General features: G+C 40.9%; 1 protein-coding gene across 3 annotated transcripts in view; it reads left to right on the top strand.

Annotated features, from left to right (window-relative positions):
- Nucleotides 1–13,714, top strand: part of LOC144590620 (adhesion G protein-coupled receptor B2-like) — a 119,749-nt gene extending 106,035 nt beyond the window's left edge. For 2 of the 3 annotated variants that reach the window (XM_078395117.1, XM_078395115.1), the window contains 3 exons: nt 3,266–3,370; nt 3,818–3,871; nt 5,141–13,714. In XM_078395117.1, the coding sequence (XP_078251243.1) occupies nt 3,266–3,370; nt 3,818–3,871; nt 5,141–5,305 (324 nt within the window). In that variant the 3' untranslated portion in view covers nt 5,306–13,714. The remainder of the gene's footprint in view (nt 1–3,265; nt 3,371–3,817; nt 3,872–5,140) is intronic. The other variant, XM_078395116.1, reaches the window with a different exon arrangement.
- Nucleotides 13,715–19,627: the final 5,913 nt, after the last annotated feature.

Raw genomic sequence — 19,627 nt, 5'->3', positions numbered from 1 at the left:
GATCCAAGGATAGCTGGCTAACTGATTACAGAATTAGCTTAATGAGGGAAATAGGGTGAATACAATGTGTCTTTCCCAGGATAGGGAGAATCAAGAATTAGAAGTCATACATTTAAGGTGGGAGGAGAGAGATTTATAGCTGTTTCAGAGGGTGGTGGGTGTATGTATTGAGCTGCCAGAGGAGGTAGTTGAGGCAGGTACTATAACAACATTTGAAAGATACTTAGCAGGTGCATGGATAGGAAAGGTTCAGAGGGATATGGATCAAACGCATGCAAGTGGGACTAGCTTACTAGCGTCTTGTTCAGCAAGGTCGAGTTGAGCCGAAGAGCCTGTGGTATATCATTCTGTGACCCAATGCCTCTATCACTGAGAGGTCTAGGTTGGATGTGGCTGGTCTTCAAATGCTACATGAAGACTCTTTGTAGATGGGCCTATCTTCTGCCCTAATGTCATTGACCTACCCTGCCCTAATGTCATTGACCTCCCCTTCCCTGTCACCCCTCAGGGACACCCATGGAATAAATATCTCAGCAGCTGAATGCTGGAGAAAAACATACCTTCTAATTTACACGCATCTTATGAACTTTGGAAGGAGTCTGCAATCCGTTCTGAATGACCCCTGTCAGATCTCTTATCAGCGGTGTTACTGTAAATCAAAATTATGTGAATATGATGTACACCTAATATTGCCCAATCTGTGTGAGAGAGAAGTGAGACGTACTATACACAACCTGTACCAGTACAAATGGGACTCACATTTGTAAACTGGAAAGGACTGTCTCAGCCGACTTCCTGATGGATATGATTTCAGCTAGAAATGATCACTTGCTGAATCTCACCTGTGTCATGCAGCTTTTAAGCATCACGTACATAAAAAACAGACAGCAATTGATCCAATTGTGCAGACTTTGGTCTGGATCTGTTTATATTTTTGTCTTGAGAGTTGAACAAAGTTGAGGCAGTGATTCAGTAATGCAGAAGGATGTAATGTAGACGCTCTCTGTGGACAGATTGTGTTCAGACGTGAGAGTGGAAGGCCTAAGAAAATGTTTGATCCAGGTCATTAAGGCCACCTTCATAGAATTTATTCAATTAAACTGAAGGCAAGTTTTGCAAAATCTTTTTGTATGCCTAAAGGGTAATCCAATTTTCCTCTACTTCATTTTGGCTGATTATTCACCAGAAGTGAACCTCCATGAGCCCAAATGCATTGGTCTACCATTTTCCTTGGAGAATATGTGTATTTAAATGCCTTTAAAAAAAACTTTTTTTCCATTATCATTCATATCAGCTCCTGTTTAATGTTAGATTCAACTGGTATTTAAGAAGCTTTTAAAAAGGTGCATTGATTTGCAAGGAAAGGAGGGTTATGCAGGAAGTGGAGACGTTTAACTTGGCATCATGTTTGGAATGGACATTATGGGCTGTAAGGCCTGTTCCTGTGCTGTACTGTTCTATGTTCTACAGTTGCAGTTTGAATCTGTTTTTCTGCTAAAGGATTTCCACATTTGTGTTCATCTTGTGCCTTTTTTTTCCTCTTCTTTAATTCTACATTAACACTCTAAACCAGGCAGAGTACATTTATACCATTATTGAAAATTTAGCTGGTCCATTATCACACTACCTCCATACAAAGAGGGCTTCAGTTTTCCATTTCTTGTACATTCCGTTATCCTTCACGGATGGGCTATCAGGGAAAAGTGTCAGGAAGTAATAATCGTTTTAAATATAAAGGAAATCAATGAGGTAGCAAAGCTCCTTGGGCTGACCAAGCAATGTGTGGCACCATTTATTAACATTAATGGCTGTATTATTAGTTATATCTGCGATACATCCTTATCTCCAGTTGAGAGGGAACTTCTGAACAATGGAACCTCATATCACAGCTAAATTATTACTTTACTATAGGGACACAGGGTCAGCTTATTATTCATTAAAAGTGCAATCATTTTATTAGCCTGCTGCCATTCAGTTTGCCATTAGCACAGCGTAAATGAACTGAGCTGCCACCTCCAATAACACAGGCAACAGATAATTGCACATCTCTATGCAGGTTGCTATTCCTAAACATACTATTTTTGCATATGGTTTCATTTTCACAGCTGCATACATTAATACATAGTTATTTTATTTCGGGGAATAAATAAGGATGATTGATACATTTCTCTGGGTGCTCTGGTTTCCTCCTATATTCCAAAGGCATGTGGGTTTGCAGGTTAATTGGCTACTGTAAATTTTCCCTCGAGTGTAGGAAAGAACTAATGAACGGGTGATAGTTGATTGGCACAGACTCAGTGGGCCAAAGGGTCTGTTTCCACGCTATATCTCTAAACTAAATTAAATTAAACTACAAAACATTTTTTTAGCATTAACCTTACAAGTGCCCCACTGTCAGGTAACCAGCTGCTCATCAGCACAATGCTTTTAATTCATTGCAGCTGTCCCCCGAGAAGAGGTGTGACAGAAAAAAGGGATATCAAAGCCGATTGCGCCCAAATTCTCACCCATTGCCTCTGGCACCAGTTCCCACCATAATGCTTCATGTCCTTTAGCCAAGTTTGTCTTGGTGCCGATGGTGCAACTTGTGGCAAGTCCCCTCCTGACTCTACAACCAGCTTCATCATCAAGTGTGTCTGAGCAGTGAACTGAGGAACCTGTTTCTACCTCCATTCAACCTATTGGGGTTCCACCACACATTAGTAAATGTAGAATGATGCTTCACTGTTACATAAGAGTGATTATGGATGTAAATGGCATATCATAAAATATTGTGTTTTGAAGTTTCCATTCTTTAGTTCAGGCAGTTAAATATTATTCTTACGTACTTTTTTAAATTCTCTGTTCCCCTGGTTTGTGAGTGCAAGTCACCCTCTAAGAATGATGAGTGAAAAGACACAGTGCGAGAGGGTGGGTGCAGACTCGATGGGCTGAAGGGGCTGTTTCTGTGTTGTATCTCTCTATGACTCCATCTGACTGGGGCAGTGTTAACCCAACTCTCCATCACAAAACTGGAAAGATTGGTTACAATGCCATTTTAAAAATCTTGCCTAATTTTACTCTTCATTGAAGATGTGATATTGGGCAGGGTATCAATTTGATATTAATTTGATTTCATGGATTTCCAGTCCAGTAAATTCAATGAAAAATACTCCAGCACCGATGACCTTTTGTTATCACGTCCAAAGGTAAGAACAGAGCTCTTATTAAGATTCAATGAATGACAGCCGTAGTTTTAATTTACCATTAACATTCTGGTTCACAGAAAGTCATGCACACAAGGAAACGTCACTCTGAACTCTACAATGAATTAAACCAGAAGTTCCACACATTGGACAGATGCCGAGACCCTGAACTCTCAGCATTTAAGGTGAAGATTAATTATTTACTTCAGAATCATTATCATGCTTCAACAGTATCTAAAGCTAAGTCCATATTTCTGGCAATTATTGTATAAAAAGTGCTTTCTTATATACAGCAGGAACGAGGTAGCTCTGACATCCAGATTACTTCTTGTTATTACCAATTTTCCCAAATGGAAATAATTTTTCACTTTCATGTCACAGATTCCTTGAGAAAAGGGGTAGCTTTCCATGAGCCATCCGAACCAGAGAGGTTCCTCCTTATCACTGTTTTTCACGGGCATTCAGTGGCCTTGGCTGTGCTGCCCACCCCAGTTGAATATCTGTTCTCTAGGCTCTGCTAGAAAAAAAATTAAAATAGAATAATACTGCAAAAGTTTACAGCTCTCATTGCATTTTGGCATTTAGGATTCATTGTAAAAACAGATATCAATATTTTCTGTTTTCCACTGTAGCGGGAGAAACGGTGGAGCATTTCATCAGCGGGAGCTGAAAAGAGCACGCCAATTGTAAGTATAAGATGATGTCTGTCCAACCACAGTGTGGGCCATTATGGACACCAGGTCACTTGAAAGCACATTTTTCTGCACAGAGTCACATCCAGAAAGGAATAGAAGCTACTGATATAAAGGGGAAGAAATGAGTGAGAAATGGAGAAACAAGAAGGACTTTATAATTAAAGGGATGTGAACTAAGGTAGAGGTTAATGGGAAATTAGATGGACTAGCCGATTGGGATTTTCTTTAATAAAAAGGAAAGGTGTAAGGTTTAAATTGGGTGCAAGAAGGAACGGCAGATGCTGGTTTAAGCCGAAGATAGACACAAAAAGCTGGAGTAACCCAGCGGGACAGGCAGCATCTCTGGAGGGAAGGAATGGGTGACATTTCGGGTCGAGACCCTTCTTCAGAGTTAAAGTTGTGTTTTAAATAGTTGAAAGGAATGAATATAAGGACAGGATTTCCCAAACTAATTCGCAAAAAATTGATGTTGAGTCGATTAAAAATGAAGTATCATAAGAACATAAGAAATAGAACAGTGGTGGGGCTTGTTTACCCTGGGTCTACTCGGTTACACATCTAGATCATGGCTAATCTTCTGACTCAACACCTTTTTCCTGCACCATCCCCACGCCTCATGATTCCAGAAACAGGCACTCTTGGGACCATACCAGTGCTGGACCACAGAAAATGGTGGATCTCAGTAATTGCTCCTGATCGCCTTCCTTTTTTATCTCTGGCCTTTGTCCAAACATCTGCCTATTAAAAACCCTCCTCATCTGTATCAGCCTGATAGCCTTGTCCTGCCCCTCTTTTCTTCCAGTTTCCTTCTACTGCCGCCTCTCCCCCATCCTACAAACAGCCTGAAGAATGGCCTCAACCCAAAATGTCACCTGTCCATGTTCTCCAGTGATCCTGCCTGACCCACTGAGTTATTCCAGCACATTGCATGTTTTTTTATAAACCTGCATCTGCAGTTCCTTGTTTCTAATAATATATTACAATACCAGGTTAACCAATCAGCAGAAGACGAGGTGAGTAGGAAGTGGCAACTACTGGCTAATAGTGACCAAAAATCCATCCCAACCAGTGTTGGTTCACTTGGACTCTGCTAGGAAAGTATGAGGAAGTGATGCAGTTTACCTCATTATCTGTGAGCAAGGAGTGGTGATAAATGAATTGTAACAATGTTGCTGGTCAGCTTTGAACAAACTTTCAGTAATAATAGCATCACTGTAAAATGTACTAATGGAGACTAAGGTAGAAACATTCTATCCACAGGAGAAAGCTACCCCTGCAGAGCAATCTTGGGACAACCTCAAGACCACGCCAACCAACACACTTCGTTCAGATGCCCAGGAAAATGTAGAGTTGCATTCACCAGACTGGGAGGCATCTGCCACAATCTCTATGGATCACGAAGGAGACTTTCAAACTGAAGTTTAATATGGATTCAGAGGTAAACAAACCAGAAACAGCAGATTTGGAAAATATATTTTCACACTGATGCATTGCGAAGGATTCATTTTGTGTTGAGTTCCTGAATCTCTTTGAATTGATATGAACAGTCATCATCTACCAGTCAGAAAAGCAGAATTCACCAGCACTCTGTTCTTACTCTCAACTTTCTCACTGCGGCTGGTGAGTGAGAATGCAAGACACATAAATCTGTGAAACTGTCTCAGATCCACATACACAAGACTCTGTTCTTTTTGATGTATGTCTGTGCAACACCCAAGACTGAAACTAAGAGGATTCGGGCATTTAGAAAACTAGTTGGCAAAAAATCTAAACTAAAATTAATGTTCATTTGAGATTGACCATTTTTGTCTCGCTATTTTATGTGGAAAAAGACAATCATGAAGCAATTATGTCAACTTTTATACCTGATTTGTAAGTCGCAGCTTTTCAGTAATTCTCCTCTTTTCCATAGGCTGTGACTTACCAACTGGATTTTTGCAATGGCTGCTCCTTGGTGGCCTTTCCTCTGTCTCCTCTCCGTGTTCAGTGTCCATCTGTGGCCACAGTACTACTCTTGCATCCAACCTCCACAAAAATGGACCTATGAGGTAACCGTGTGAGCCTCTGATGCAACAAAACCTCACTAGACACAAGCAGAGGGCGCAAAATAGTTTCAATGGTGCACTGGTGCCATTTAAAAATCGGATTCACACCTGCTTAGGCCTTTAATGGGAGAACAGAGTTTCTCAACATTAACCTCGACAACTTTGCATTGGAGACATAAATTGTAGGTACAAAAAGAAACTGTTTAGGAAATAATAACGTAATCATTCACATACCAATCACCAAGTGGTGAATGGGAATAAGAATCAGGATATGGCAGTCATTAAATCTTGGGAGCTGACCAGGTTGGGGAGCTATCCCGGTTTTACACTGGAGGAGGCAGAGATTATTATTTTTAGCCAGGATACGGAATTACAGTTGTTCCTGAGGTTTATTGGCTGGGCATTTTGGTAAAATGAGCACCAGTGAAGGAGTGCTTCTCAGGAACAGGAAATGCAGTAATTTCTCAGCAGATCAGTTTTCATCAACCTGAAGTATATTTCTCCTGACCTGCTGAGTATTTTTAGCATTTTCTGTTTGCATTTTATATTTGTGGCAGTTTTTATTTTGCTTTTTTCTCAGGAACATGTACTGCAATTATTGATGTACATTATCAAAATATGTCATCTAATTTCCTCGATCAAGGATGGTGAACGCAATCAGAAATCCCATCTGCTTTTTATAAATGCAGACTTTCCTCCTGCACAAACTCTTTAAATTTTAAAAAAACGCACGTGAAACCTCATGGGAGAACATAAAAGTCAGGGCATGATATTTGTGTTCAGAGATAATGAAGTCAGTTTTTCTTATTGTTTACAATCGTACTCACACATGCACACACACCCATGGAGATGATGTGTACATATAGGGTCATTCCAGTCATAAATGGCCTGCCACACCTCTGACTTGCCTTAGCATTGAGTGAGACCCCATCCCCAATCTGTCTGTAAAGGATATGGAGTTTGTTATCCAACAATGCCACATTAGGACCTGCAGACAGACAGACTCCCATTCCTGCTCTGGAAATGGCTGTCTCTCCAATGGTCTGATTAAATTGCATGACATTTTGTTAATTAAATTCACACAGTCAAATCCCATAGTTGGTAGTACTCTCACTGTTCCTGGTAAATCAACAGCTCAGACCCCTGCCCGGATTTTGATCCATTGGCTAGAACCTCCACAAATGCCGAGCCCATGGAGCAATACGCTTATACACAAAAAGGTACCAAGAAGGTTGTGGATGACTGGAACTATATCTAAAGCAGGATCCCTCCCTAACCCAGGGTAAGCATCGGGAACCCAATGCCTCGGGTCAAGACTGTAAAGAGGAACTGGGAAGGAGATTGAAAACCTTGAAGCTCAGGATCGGTCTCAGGAACAATACGATGGAGATTGTAAACCAAGGAAATGGAATATGGTTTGGGAATTTGATATTCAGTGTGCATGCACGCAAACCTTCAAACAAAGTTACTCATTGAGTATTTCAATGTTCCTGGATTTATTCCTGGAATTATGCCATCTTTAATCCTCCACTGATATTGGCGTCCTTACCTTTTGATATTTTCAACACCTTTATTCCAGATAGCAGTAGGTTTCCTTAGCAGACTAGACCTAGCTATAATCATGTGTGTTGGAAAGTATGAAAATGAAGACCAATCTCTAGCTTAATGCCAGACAATATATTGCACCTTAATTGTTCCAAAAGGCATACTTGCCAGATTTAAAATCTGACAATGTGGAACTGCAGTGGATTTGTTTGATAGCTAAGGCTCTGAATATCTGCCTCCCACCATTCCTGCAGTCTAGGTTGGTGCAGCCTGGTTTGGGAAACGTGGAGGCCAACCAGTGGCACAGAGGGAAAAATCAACTGGGATGCTGAGCTCCGGGGAGAGATCAGCATCTTAGTGAAGTCACTGCAGGATTAACAGGTAGTGGTACAGAAAGTTAGCAAAAGGCCTTGGGCTGGTGTGTTGACCTTACGAGAAGAAAGCCCACGAATACCCGCAAGCATTGAGGAGGCTGGCGGTTGGCTGTGGTAGATCTGCCCTGTACCCAGTATGTTTGCTTCATCTCAGAGTCACACGTGGAAGGTAACATCACACATGTCTAATTGAAATAATTATGCACCCAACTATGAAATAATTATGGAAAGCATCAGTATAACACATCTATCAATAAAAATTCTAATTATTGGAACTGCTTAGAATAAATCTCAAAATATTTTTCACCTGCTCCGTTGATATGTAGGTTTACACAAGAGTATAAAAATAAAATATTCTGCTGTTGAACTGCTCCTTGCTCCAAATCAGATCTTTATAAAGCAGCTGCAGTTTCTGAATGGGGCCAATCAACACCCACGCAACAGAGATGCTCTTTCACAATGTCAATTAGGATGCCTGAAAATGAGTCCTTCCTAACTTTTATCCTTCCCTTCAGAACTCATTTCTACCAGTTTTAATTCCATAACATTGTCTCATTATGTCTTCCATTGAATTATTTTTTTAAAGATGTATTTCCATGACCATGCTCTTAATTTTTCCTAGCTTTCTTTATAGGTCCAAACAAGGTTCAGTGACCATACATTGGTTTTTGTCCAGGTACCGGGAAGTGGACAGTTCCACCCATTATTAATGGGAGCTAGACTATGAATCTCAATTAACATGTTGTTACCTTAATTTTTTTACTTGAAATATCGATGTCCTTTCGAAGAGAAGTTATTTTAGCTTGAAAATATTTGTTACAACTGATTATAAAAGAGCAGTTTTCTTTTATGCATTGTCTTTAATGCATCCAAAGCGCAAATGAGGAAAAATAACCCAAACAAAGCGTCAAGAGTTCTTTCATTAAAACACACTTTAATTGGTGAAGCCTCCTGTAATTCTCCATTTCCAGCAAAAATAAATCTCCTGTACTCAGCATGACACCCCATTTGGTGAATCTTATTGTGTGCTTCATGTTATTCATTCCCTATAATAGGAGAAATCTGAAATTAGTACATTTTAGAAACATAACACTGAAGGTGGCTATTTAGCACACCCTGTATTTAGCACACTGAAGGTGGCTATTTACCACACCCCTGTATCTTCCATCATCTTAATTGTCATCAGGTATTTTTGGTTCCTTGTCATCAGGTATTTTTGGAATCAGCTTCCAGACAACTTTCCAAAATGAGACATTTTCTCCTCATCGCCCCTCTGGATAGTTTGCCAGTGACGTTAAAACTGTGATGTCCAATTATTAATCTACTCGCCACAAAGAGTTATAATCTCAAACATACCTATCATCGTGAGCACTGCTGTTAGGTCATCTCTTAATCTTTTATGCACCAAAGGGATCTGTCCAAACTTCTCCAACCTCAAGGAGCAGGGCAGCACAGTGGCGCAGCAGTAAAGTTGCTGCCTTACGGTGCCAGAGACCTGGGTTCAATCCTGACAACGGGTGCTGTCTATAAGGAGTTTGCACGTTCTCCCCGTTACCTGCATGGATTTTCTCCGGGAGCTCCGGTTTCCTCCCACACTCCAAAGACGTACAGGTTTGTAGGTTAATTGGCTTGGTATAATTGTAGATTGTCCCTCGTGTGTAGAATAGTTTGTGGGAATTACTAGTCAGCACACTCATTGGGCCGAAGGGCCTGTTTCCATGCTGTATCTCTAAACTAAGCTAAACTCTTATGGTACTGGGCTTAATCCCTATTAACTTCCCAGTAAATCAACTCAACAGTCTCTCCAAGGTTTTGACATCCTTCGTGAAGTGTGCCAGGAACTATCAATAAAAAGTAAATGAGGGCAAGCCAGCAATTTATAAGGGTCTGCCACCACATTCCCCAGCTAATAAACCCAGCAATGCAACAGCTTTGAACAACTTTCTCAATTTGCCCCTCTATGTTTAAGGTTTTGTTATCCATGTGTTTGGCTCTGGGAATTTATGGTTTATCATTAGTTTTATTATCATGGTCATGTGTACCAAGGCACATTGAATAACTTTGTTTGGCATTCCATCCAGACGGATCATACCATATACCCAAGTAATGCAAAGGATGGAAAATAGAATGTAGTATAAAGTGTTACAGCTACAGAGAAAGTTCAAATTTTAAAAAGTGCAAGAGCCACAATGATGTAAATTGGAAGATCAAGAATTCTTCTTAGTGTGTGAGAGGACCAGACAAGAGTCTGATAACAAAAGGAAAGGAATCTGTTCGTGAGTCATTTGCTATGTTATTTCAAACTTTTGTACCTTCTACTTGATAGGAGAGGGGAGGAGAGTGTGACTAAACTGGGCGAGGCTCTTGATTATGTTGGCTGCTTCCCCGAGGCAGCGGGAATTGTAGATGGTGGGAGGCTGGTTTGCATGATTGACTGGGTAGCATTCACAATTCTCTGTAAATGGTTGTGGCTTACAGCCTTACCAAGCTGTGATGCATTCCGATAGGATGCTTTCTATGGTATTTATGTAAAAGTTGGTAAGAGTTATCAGAGATGCCAAATCTCCTCAGCCTTCTGAGAACGTAGAGGTGTTGGTGTTCTTTTTTGACCACAGCACCAATGTGGTTGAGCCAGTACAAATCTTTGGTGATATTTTCACCCAAAAACTTGCTCTTGACCAAATCTACCTCAGCACTATTGATGCAGACAAGGCCATGTACTCTACCCCGCCATGTTGGAATAATGTTGTTCAGTCACGTTATTGTCCATATATATACCTGCTGCAGATTTAAGAGCAAATCTTGTTGGATTAGGAGAGTTCATGTGCAGGTCAGAAACCCAGAGGATTAAGTGCTGCTCAGCACATGCTTGTGTGCACAGCATAGCCAGTCAGCTGGAGACTGGCCAAAGATCTTGCAACCAGAGCAGTCTGCCAATCCCACTCTCCCACACCCTCAGGTGACATCCCCACAAAATGGAGAAGGCCTCACTAAATAATGTCCAGAAATCTTGTTCAAAGTTGCATCTGAATTGAACGCATAAAATCTTGTGCAGCAGACTCTCCAAAAACAGTGCAGATGACTCTCTCTGTATAGGTAGTCCACAAGCTGCCCTCTGTAAGAGCCTGCTTTAGGCTTGCAACCGATGTTGTTAGGTTGTTTTGGATCCAGTTCAAAGCAGCAGGTGACACTAAATCTGGGTTGCACAATGATTGGCAGGTTTGCTGCACTCTCAGCACCTTTTATGTATTACTACATCGAGCACAAAAAGCAATGTTTCAGTGTGCACTATAAATGTTTTAAATTGCCGATAGCATTCAGCAATTGATTTTACTCCACAATTCAAGTGCACAGCATATAAGAAACATGCGCTAAGTAATTGAAATTCTTGGCCCAGGATTCGTTGCTTTTTTTTTTTCACAAAGTCAAAACAATTATAATCTGGCATCTTTTCATGTTAGCCCACTTAAAGTTTCACATCACACTGAATTCTATCAGCCATACATCAGCCCGTCTCATTTTATATGAGATATAGCTAAACAGCGAAGGAAATGGAAGGCAAACGCGGTAACTCATTATCTTTTCGTGCCTCATGGTCCTTATTCAGTGTTGCTTTTGAACTATCAACCTTTTAATAGGATGTGTCATTTTTTATGAAGATGTTCATCGGTTCGTCCTTGTATTCTAAGAAAGCACGGTTGAGCTTAGTGAAATGGGCCTTGTAACAACTACAAGCCTGCCTCAACTATAAAACCCCACCCTCTGATGATAAAGGCATTGAGAACTTTGAAAACAGGCTGCTTTCCCATTTCAAGAGAGCCTTCATACAGTGATGGTTGGCGTTGGTGATGAACTTAGCCACTGCCTTCAGGGCAACTGCACAGCCTTTGGAATTGTGTACAACAATCAAGACCTCAACCTGGCACAAAGTTCTTGGACTTCAGTGCAGTATCTACTCTACTGTATGCCTCCAAGTTACAGACAACCTACAGCAGGCACCAGGGAGCACCGGAGATATGCCACTAATGGTGGTATGCTAAATATTCCAAATATACTGGCAGGAAAAGCAAGACAACATCAGTGTCCTTCACAGGCCAACCCTCCAGTACTGAGGCTCCAATTACACTCAGTCAGATCCAATGTGTAGGGTAAATTGTTTCCATACCAAACATCCCAAAAGGAGGCCCACCAGAGTCCTATATCTGAGGTGGGATGTTTTGACTTTGGAGAGGGTCTAGAGAATTATCCCAAAGATGATTAGGTTACATATGATGAGCGTCTGACGGCACTGAGCCTGCACTCGTTGGAGTTTAGAAGACTGAGGGGGGACCTCATTGAAAGTTACCAAATGGTGAAAAGCCTGGATAGAGTGGATATGGGGATGATGTTTCCACTAGTGGGAGTGTCTAGAACCAGAGGGCATAGCCCCAGAATAACAGGACAGAACTTTAGAAAAGAGATGAGATTTATTTCGTCAGAGGGTGGTGAATCTGTGGAATTCATAGCCAGAGATAGTGGTGGAGGCCAAGTCATTTTTAAGGCAGAGATTGACAGATTCTTGATTGATCAAGAGTTATGAGAAGAAGGTAGAAGGATAGGGCTGAGAGGGAAAGATACGTTAGCCATGATTGGATGGTGGAGTCGACGCAATGGGCCGAATGGCCTACTTCAGCTCCTATGACATGAACTTATTAACTGATGACAGGCTAACATGTCAACTGGACTTGTGTGACAGTTCAATAGTCTGATAACAGAGGGGAAGAAGCTGTTCCTGAGTCTGGCTGTACATGCTTTCATCTTTTGCAAGCTCTACCCAACAGGATAGGAGGGGAGAGGGAACGACTGGGGTATAAAACTGCAAGATGTTATCCTGTATTATGAGATGTCAAGATGATGTTGGTATGGTATAAACAGCAACAGATTTGTTATGTTTCATATAACCTAGATTGCTCCAGAGATATTGTTTGAAATGTTCTAGGGCAGGGACTGTGGTGTTTTAAATTTCTAATGGCAATAAAATAAATTGCATAACTGCAGGAATGGTGTTGATCGTTTTTAAATGAAAAGATCATGACTGTGAGAAGGTTATTGACATCATATAGGGTGTCCTTTCATATGGATTAAGCAGATAATGTTCCTATTAATTGTTAAACCTGCAATCACCTATCTGACTTTCAAATGAACTTGCACAAATATGTTGGCATTTTGAACATAATTCAGCTTCTGCAGTCAGTACAATTTTGGGATTAGATAATAATTTACTAATTAAGTTTTTTCTAGCTGCTCAGTGCTGGAATACTGGGTTAAAATCTGCACGGCTGCTGTGGATGCGCAGGTATATGCAAGGGAATGGTACTGAGTCTGACAACCTGTATCAGGCCAGCCATCTACTTGTTAGTTATGCAAGGTCTGTCAGCATCATCACACGAGGCCGGCAGGTCAGCCTTGAATCAACTTCTACCACGGTGATTAGAGTTCCATCAGAAACTTCTCAACTTAAATAACTTTCACGGTTATCATTGCTTCTTGGTACTTTTTGATAAGTAATGGCAATTCAGGTAGATAGGAAGGTGAAGAAAGCATTTGGTACGCTTGCCTTCATCAGTTAGTGTGCGAGTACAGAAGTTGGGACATCATGCTCCAGCTGTACAAGACGCTGGTGAGATCACATACGGAGTATTGTGTGCAACTCTGGTTGCCCGTCTAGAGGAAGGATGTTAGGTTGGAATGGGTGCCGAAAAGATGCACCAGGATTTGAGGATTTAAGGAGAGGCTCAATAGATGGGACCTTCTTTCCTTGAGCACAGGAGGCTGAGGGGTGACCTTATAGAGATTTACAAATAATGAGAGGCATAGGTAAGATGCATAATCACAGTCTTTCCCCCCCCCCCCCCCCCCAGAATAGTAGTCTAGAACTAGAAGGAACAGGTTTAGGTCAGAGGGGAAAGATTTAAGACACCTAAAGAACAATTTCTTCACACAGAAAGTGGTGCATATTGGGAACAAGCTGCCAGATGAAGCTGTCGATGTGTTTAAAAGACATTTAGTCAGGTACATGGATACGAATGGTTTAGAGGGAAATGGTTTGCAGGTAAATGGGATTAACCCATTTGTAAAAGCTGGCCAGCATGAGTGAATTGGGCAGATGGGTCTGTTTCTGTAATGTGTAACTATGACTAATTTAAATGCTTTTAAAATTTATTTAATTCATTTTTGAATAGAAAATGAGAGAACACCTGTGCTCAGTTCACCATGGCCTCCTGGTTGTTAACCATTTTAACTCCCCTTCCCATTCTCATATGGACACCTCTAACCTGAGCCTCCCCAATGCCAGAGTGAGGCTACATACAAACTGGAGGAACAACACCTCATATTCTGCTTGGGTAGCTTACAACACAGCGGTATAACTAACCAACAACAACCCTTCCCTCTTCCCCTGTCTCCTTCCACCTATATCCCTTCCTCTTGTTTCATGTTTTGCACATCTTCTCTCCTTATCACACAGCCTTTTGTCTTCTTCACATCTCTGGCCTTTGTCCACCCAAGAAAGACCCTGCCAATCAAGACCTCTCGGATGTGTATCTATCACTTGCCAGGCTTTTCCCACCCCCCACCTCTTTTCCAGCTTTCTACCCCTCTCCTACAATCAGTCTGAAGAAACGTCATCTATCCATCTTCTCCACAGATGTTGCCTGTCCTGCTGAGTTAATCTAGCACTTTGTGTCTCTTTTTAAGCAATTTTAAAAAAATTGTATTTCTATTTGCATTTGAGGCCAGCTGCATGGTTGAAGAAAGTTCAGGGATCATATCTCTGGAAACATATCTACCTGACTAAATGGTAGACCAGTTACAAATTAGACTCTACGAAACAAGAGGTGGACTTTAGATGCAAACTAAATAATGAATACCATGCAATTGCATTGAATAATTCAAAGTATTTTTGTGACAAGAACCTCAGGATGAGAGGGAAGATTGCTCTTAACCAAGGTGAGCCTCTTCAGTCAACTGAAACAACTTCACCCTGATCTCCACCTCTTCACATGCCATGACCAAAACATTAACCCACCGTACCTGCACTTCACCTCTGGGCTTCTCTAACAACCTCTTCACCAATACCCTCTTAAAATTCCTGTTATTCACCTCCTCTCTTCAGTTACTCCTTCCCACATCCTTGCTCATGCCCTCCGCTCACTGTTTGCCCTCTGCAACATTCCTCTGTTAACCTCCTGATAGAGATGATTGATGAAGCCCATTAAACATCTTCCAGTTATTTCCTATCAACATCTTTGAAAAGTTTCAACGTTTGGGTTGATATGCAAGGTATGGCTCTAGAGCCAACTCCTTTGCTCACATCCACTCAAGACAGCAGCTGAAATGTCAAATAATTGTGTTTAATTTGAAGCATTAAAGCTACAAGGTTAGCCCAGAAGATATCCGTCAGGCTTGGATATTACATTCAAAGATACAGCATAAGCCCTTAATACAGTTTTGAGGAGCGGCACAATATCAAAATGGGGCAGCACAATGGTGCAGTTAGTAGAGCTTCTGCCTCACAATGCGGGAGACCAGTGTTCGATTCTAACCAAGGGTCCTGTCTGTGCGTGGAGTCTGCATGTTCTCCCTGTAAGCACAAGGGTTTCCTCCGGGTGTTCCGGTAGACTCCCATATCCTAAGCACGTGTGGTTGTATTTTATTGTCATACTAGACCAAGTGGACCCGTTGGGCCCAAACCTCTCCTGCATTGGTGCAGCACCCTCTCCTCTCCCTAACCCCTCTCCTCTCCCTCCGCCTTCCCCCCCCATTCCATCCCCCTCAACCCCCCTTATTCTCCCCCCCTCCCCCCTTCCTTCCCTAGGAGATAGAGTTAAACTTTAAAATGTGAATAACTTTTAAAATATAACACCGATTTCAATGAAACTTCTTCCATTAGCACCAAAGGGACGACATTGAGTAAGGTGGGCCTAAAATTGTCACGCTATCATGTACCTTTTGGCTGTAGTTCAGGAACAAACAAAAAAAAAACGAGAGTTTTAGTATATAGATGTACCAAAAACAGAATAATTAAATTCTTACTTGCAGCAACATAACAGGTCTGTAAACACAGTACATGGATAACATAATAAACAAAAGAAAGTTCAATTAATTAAAAATTGCAAGTGAATTGGCATCTGTAATTTTGCCCTAATGTGTAGGGAGTGGATGAAAACATGGAACCAGTGCGAACGGATGATCGATGGTCATCATGTACCCAGTGGGCTGAAGGGCCTGTTACCAATCAATTGTGATTCATCATTTAAGGAAAAAACTAGAATGTCTTCAAGTTAGAGCTGCTGCCTGACAGTGATCCGGGTTCAATCCTGACCCAGGATGTGGAGTTTGCACATTCTCCCCGTGACCATGAGGTTTTCCCCACTTGCTTTGGTTTTCTTCCACATTCCAAAGATGTGTGGGTTGGAAGGTTAATATTGCCCTTGCTGTGTGGATGTGTGGTAGAATCTGGGGGAATTGATGATAATGTAGGAAGAAATTCAAAAATGCATTAATGTAGGATTGGTGTGGAATGGATGGTTGATGGTCAGCACAGACTCGATGGGCCAAAAGGTCATCTATGCTGCACCCCTATGATGAAAAGGTAAACATTCTTTAGATACATTAACATCTGCTGCTGCTCTTGAAAGAGTGAAAATGAATGACTTGGCCACCATCTGAATCACACTCATTCTCTTTTAGTGAATCAGTACTGCCTTTTATTAAATTATGTTGATAGCCCAGCTAAATCTTCTTACCCATCATCTGACTAATCTTCTTAAATCCCCATTTTATGTTTGATGCACATCACCTTTCTCCCTGATAAATTGGTGAGTGAGAGAAATTTAATCACACTTTGCAGTTAGCTAAATAGCAAATGTACAAGTAACTTCAGTCAAGATTCATGGTTTAACATTTGAAGAACTTGCCCATAAAGGAATGATACCTTTGTGTTAAAAATAAACAGAATGATAAATAAAGGGATTTCCCAACACAGCTAATGTAAAATTGTTTACTTGGTTTTGAAAAGTAATTGAACAGAATTCCTGAACCTAGACTGGACTCTCTAACTTTATTTCCTGTGTTGGCCACCGAACTGTTCAAGGCAAAAAATCTGTGCCGACTGTCTTTGTGCTTTGTCTTCCTGGGCCTCAGGGACCAAGCATTGGATGGGAGTTAAATGCAAGTACACAGCTCCTGTACCCATTTCTATTACAAGAATAGCCCTGTGAAGCAAGGGGCAGGTTTGTTTAAAAAAAATGGTTCTAATATTGTGCTATCAAAAGGTTTTTATAATGTGGGAATGGAAAGTGGGCTGAACCTTTAGCCTAGATGCTTTTGTTGTGTGCCCATGACCTGCAAAATAATTAGAACATAGAACATGGTTAGAACATGTTATTAATTAGAACATAGAATCACAGCCCAGTAAAAGACCCTTGTGCCCATAATGTTCGTGCCAAACAGGATGCCAAATCAAATCCCATCTGCCTGTAGATGATGCACATCCCTCGATTCCCTGGACTTTGATGTGCTATTCTATAAAACATAACATAAAAAATATTATCAGATGAAGAAGGGTCTCAACCCGTCACCCATTCCTTCTCTCCAAAGATGCTGCCTGTCCCGCTGAGTTATTCCAACATTTTGTGTCTAACAAAGAACCGAATTTGGCTGTACTTACAATTTAAAAGCGAGTGTATCACCAAATTCAAACGTGTGGGCCCACCCTACATGCAGCAGCTGTGGCTAATCCAAAGACAAGAGATTGGATATGAATCTGAATGAATCCAGGTCCTTGGTTCAGAAATGCACAGCTGACTGACACTTGCATGGAATGCATAGAAGTCGAAGTCCAGAGCACAATTCTGAAGTTGGTCATCTGTTCTCAATTAACTTGGCTATTAGCCACCACCACATTCCAGGCTCGTGGCTTATCACCCATCTCTATCACCACGAAACGACTTCCCACACCTGTTCCTGACATCCTACTATGTCACCTGATATCTTTCAAAGTTTCAATTACTTAATTACCATTAATTAGAAACATAATGGGATTATTCATTAGAATTTTAAGCACATTTTACTAATTTACTAACAATTACAGCCTTAATTGTTGGAGATAGTTGTGGTTAGCAGTCAGTTTGCAATGTGCAAGTTCCTGAGAAATGCAGATATTATATGTTGACAAGAACATGCCTCAGAAATCTTGTGATTCCAATAGATTGAAACATAAACACTTCAGTGAAAGCAGAGAGTCTTTGGGAATCATGCATTTTTCCCTCAGTATTCACGTGTTTCCAAAATGATTAACAAAAAGTTGCCAATGATGCTCTCAAATTGCACTGACTCACCAGTGGCCTGCCCACACCGGGATTTGTCAGACCTCATCACAGTCTTTGGCCAAGCATGAACTGGGGCTGCATGTCAGAAGTGAGGTGAGTAACTACCCTTGAATTTAAGTCAACATTTGAATGATGAAGGTAGTGAAGTGTTGTGGAAAAGTTGAAGTGAGGAAATATTCCAGTGGTTTTAGTTGTACTTTGCACAAATGTTTTTGATTTTTTGAGATAAATCATCCCAGCCTCCGGACAGTGCCCTAAACCTTTATTTCTGCTGTGTTATCAATGATCTTCTACCCGTTAGAAGTGGGGTGTTGCTGACAGCTAGTCTGTTCCAAGTGTCCATCCTTCAATGCTAAAACCATCACGCCAAAAAACAATGTTCTCTCCCTTGGTTGTGTCATTGCAGCTGTTATGGAGCCTTCGCCAATGTGGATCTACACACAAGATATATAAAATTCTCTCACAGAATGTGTGGTTTATTTCTCCTTGAGTTTTGAGTTTAGTTTATTGTTACATGTTCTGAGGTACTGTGAAATCATTTGTGTTTCCTATGCAGTCTAACAATGCTTTAAAAGTTGCTGTATTTCCTTTGAATGCATGAAATAGCAGATTTTCAAATATCAAATAATAAAACTTAAGTCCCAGTATCTTTGCTGGATAGAAAGAAAGTATAGAATTCACACACTGGCTGATATGGCTGTTGATGGTTTGCCAGTGGGCATTTAGAAGTATTGTGTATGGACTTGTGTGAAATGAATAGGATTGTCAAATGCCAGCACATTCAAACATACTTGAATTCTTTGTTCCAGTTCTGAAAATATCAAGTTTTCCAATGTATGTAGTATTTGTTGCCAAATATCACCTTGGTTTGTTTGTCTGAAGCGCTCTGTGTCACTGAGCAAACCTCAAGTGATCTTGTGAATTACAAATGGTTTTTGTGAAAACTAACTTCAAAAAAATTTGAACTTCACTTTCACGAAAGTAAAGAGGAAAAGACCAGATGAGTAATATTACATTTGATGAAATTTTAATCTTGTCCTCGGTGGTTGGACTTCAGCCAATCGGAGGGAACACACCTTGTGCTTATTCTGACCCGACTGTCATCTATTGATGTTCTCTGGAAATACTGTCTGACCCACTGAGTTACTCCAGCACTTTGTGTCCTTTTTTGTAAACCAACATCTGCAGTTCCTTGTATCCACATCTTGTGCTGTGTTTAGCGACAGTTACAATTTCAAATACCCCACCTATTTCTAAATAACCAATATGGAGATTGAGGTGAATACATATTTTTACCAGAGGATTTTGAATGCAAAAGTAAAACTGTATTAAGACAATTGAATCGGGATTTGAAGGGACAACACCTGGAGTATTGTGCATAGTTTTGGTCATGTTACCTGTAAAAAGATATAC

The sequence above is a fragment of the Rhinoraja longicauda genome, unplaced genomic scaffold (assembly GCF_053455715.1).
Source record: "Rhinoraja longicauda isolate Sanriku21f unplaced genomic scaffold, sRhiLon1.1 Scf000229, whole genome shotgun sequence".
NCBI classification, from domain to species: domain Eukaryota; kingdom Metazoa; phylum Chordata; class Chondrichthyes; order Rajiformes; family Arhynchobatidae; genus Rhinoraja; species Rhinoraja longicauda.
The sequence above is the reverse complement of the archived record's forward strand: the minus strand, read 5'-3'. Positions and strand labels throughout refer to the sequence as shown.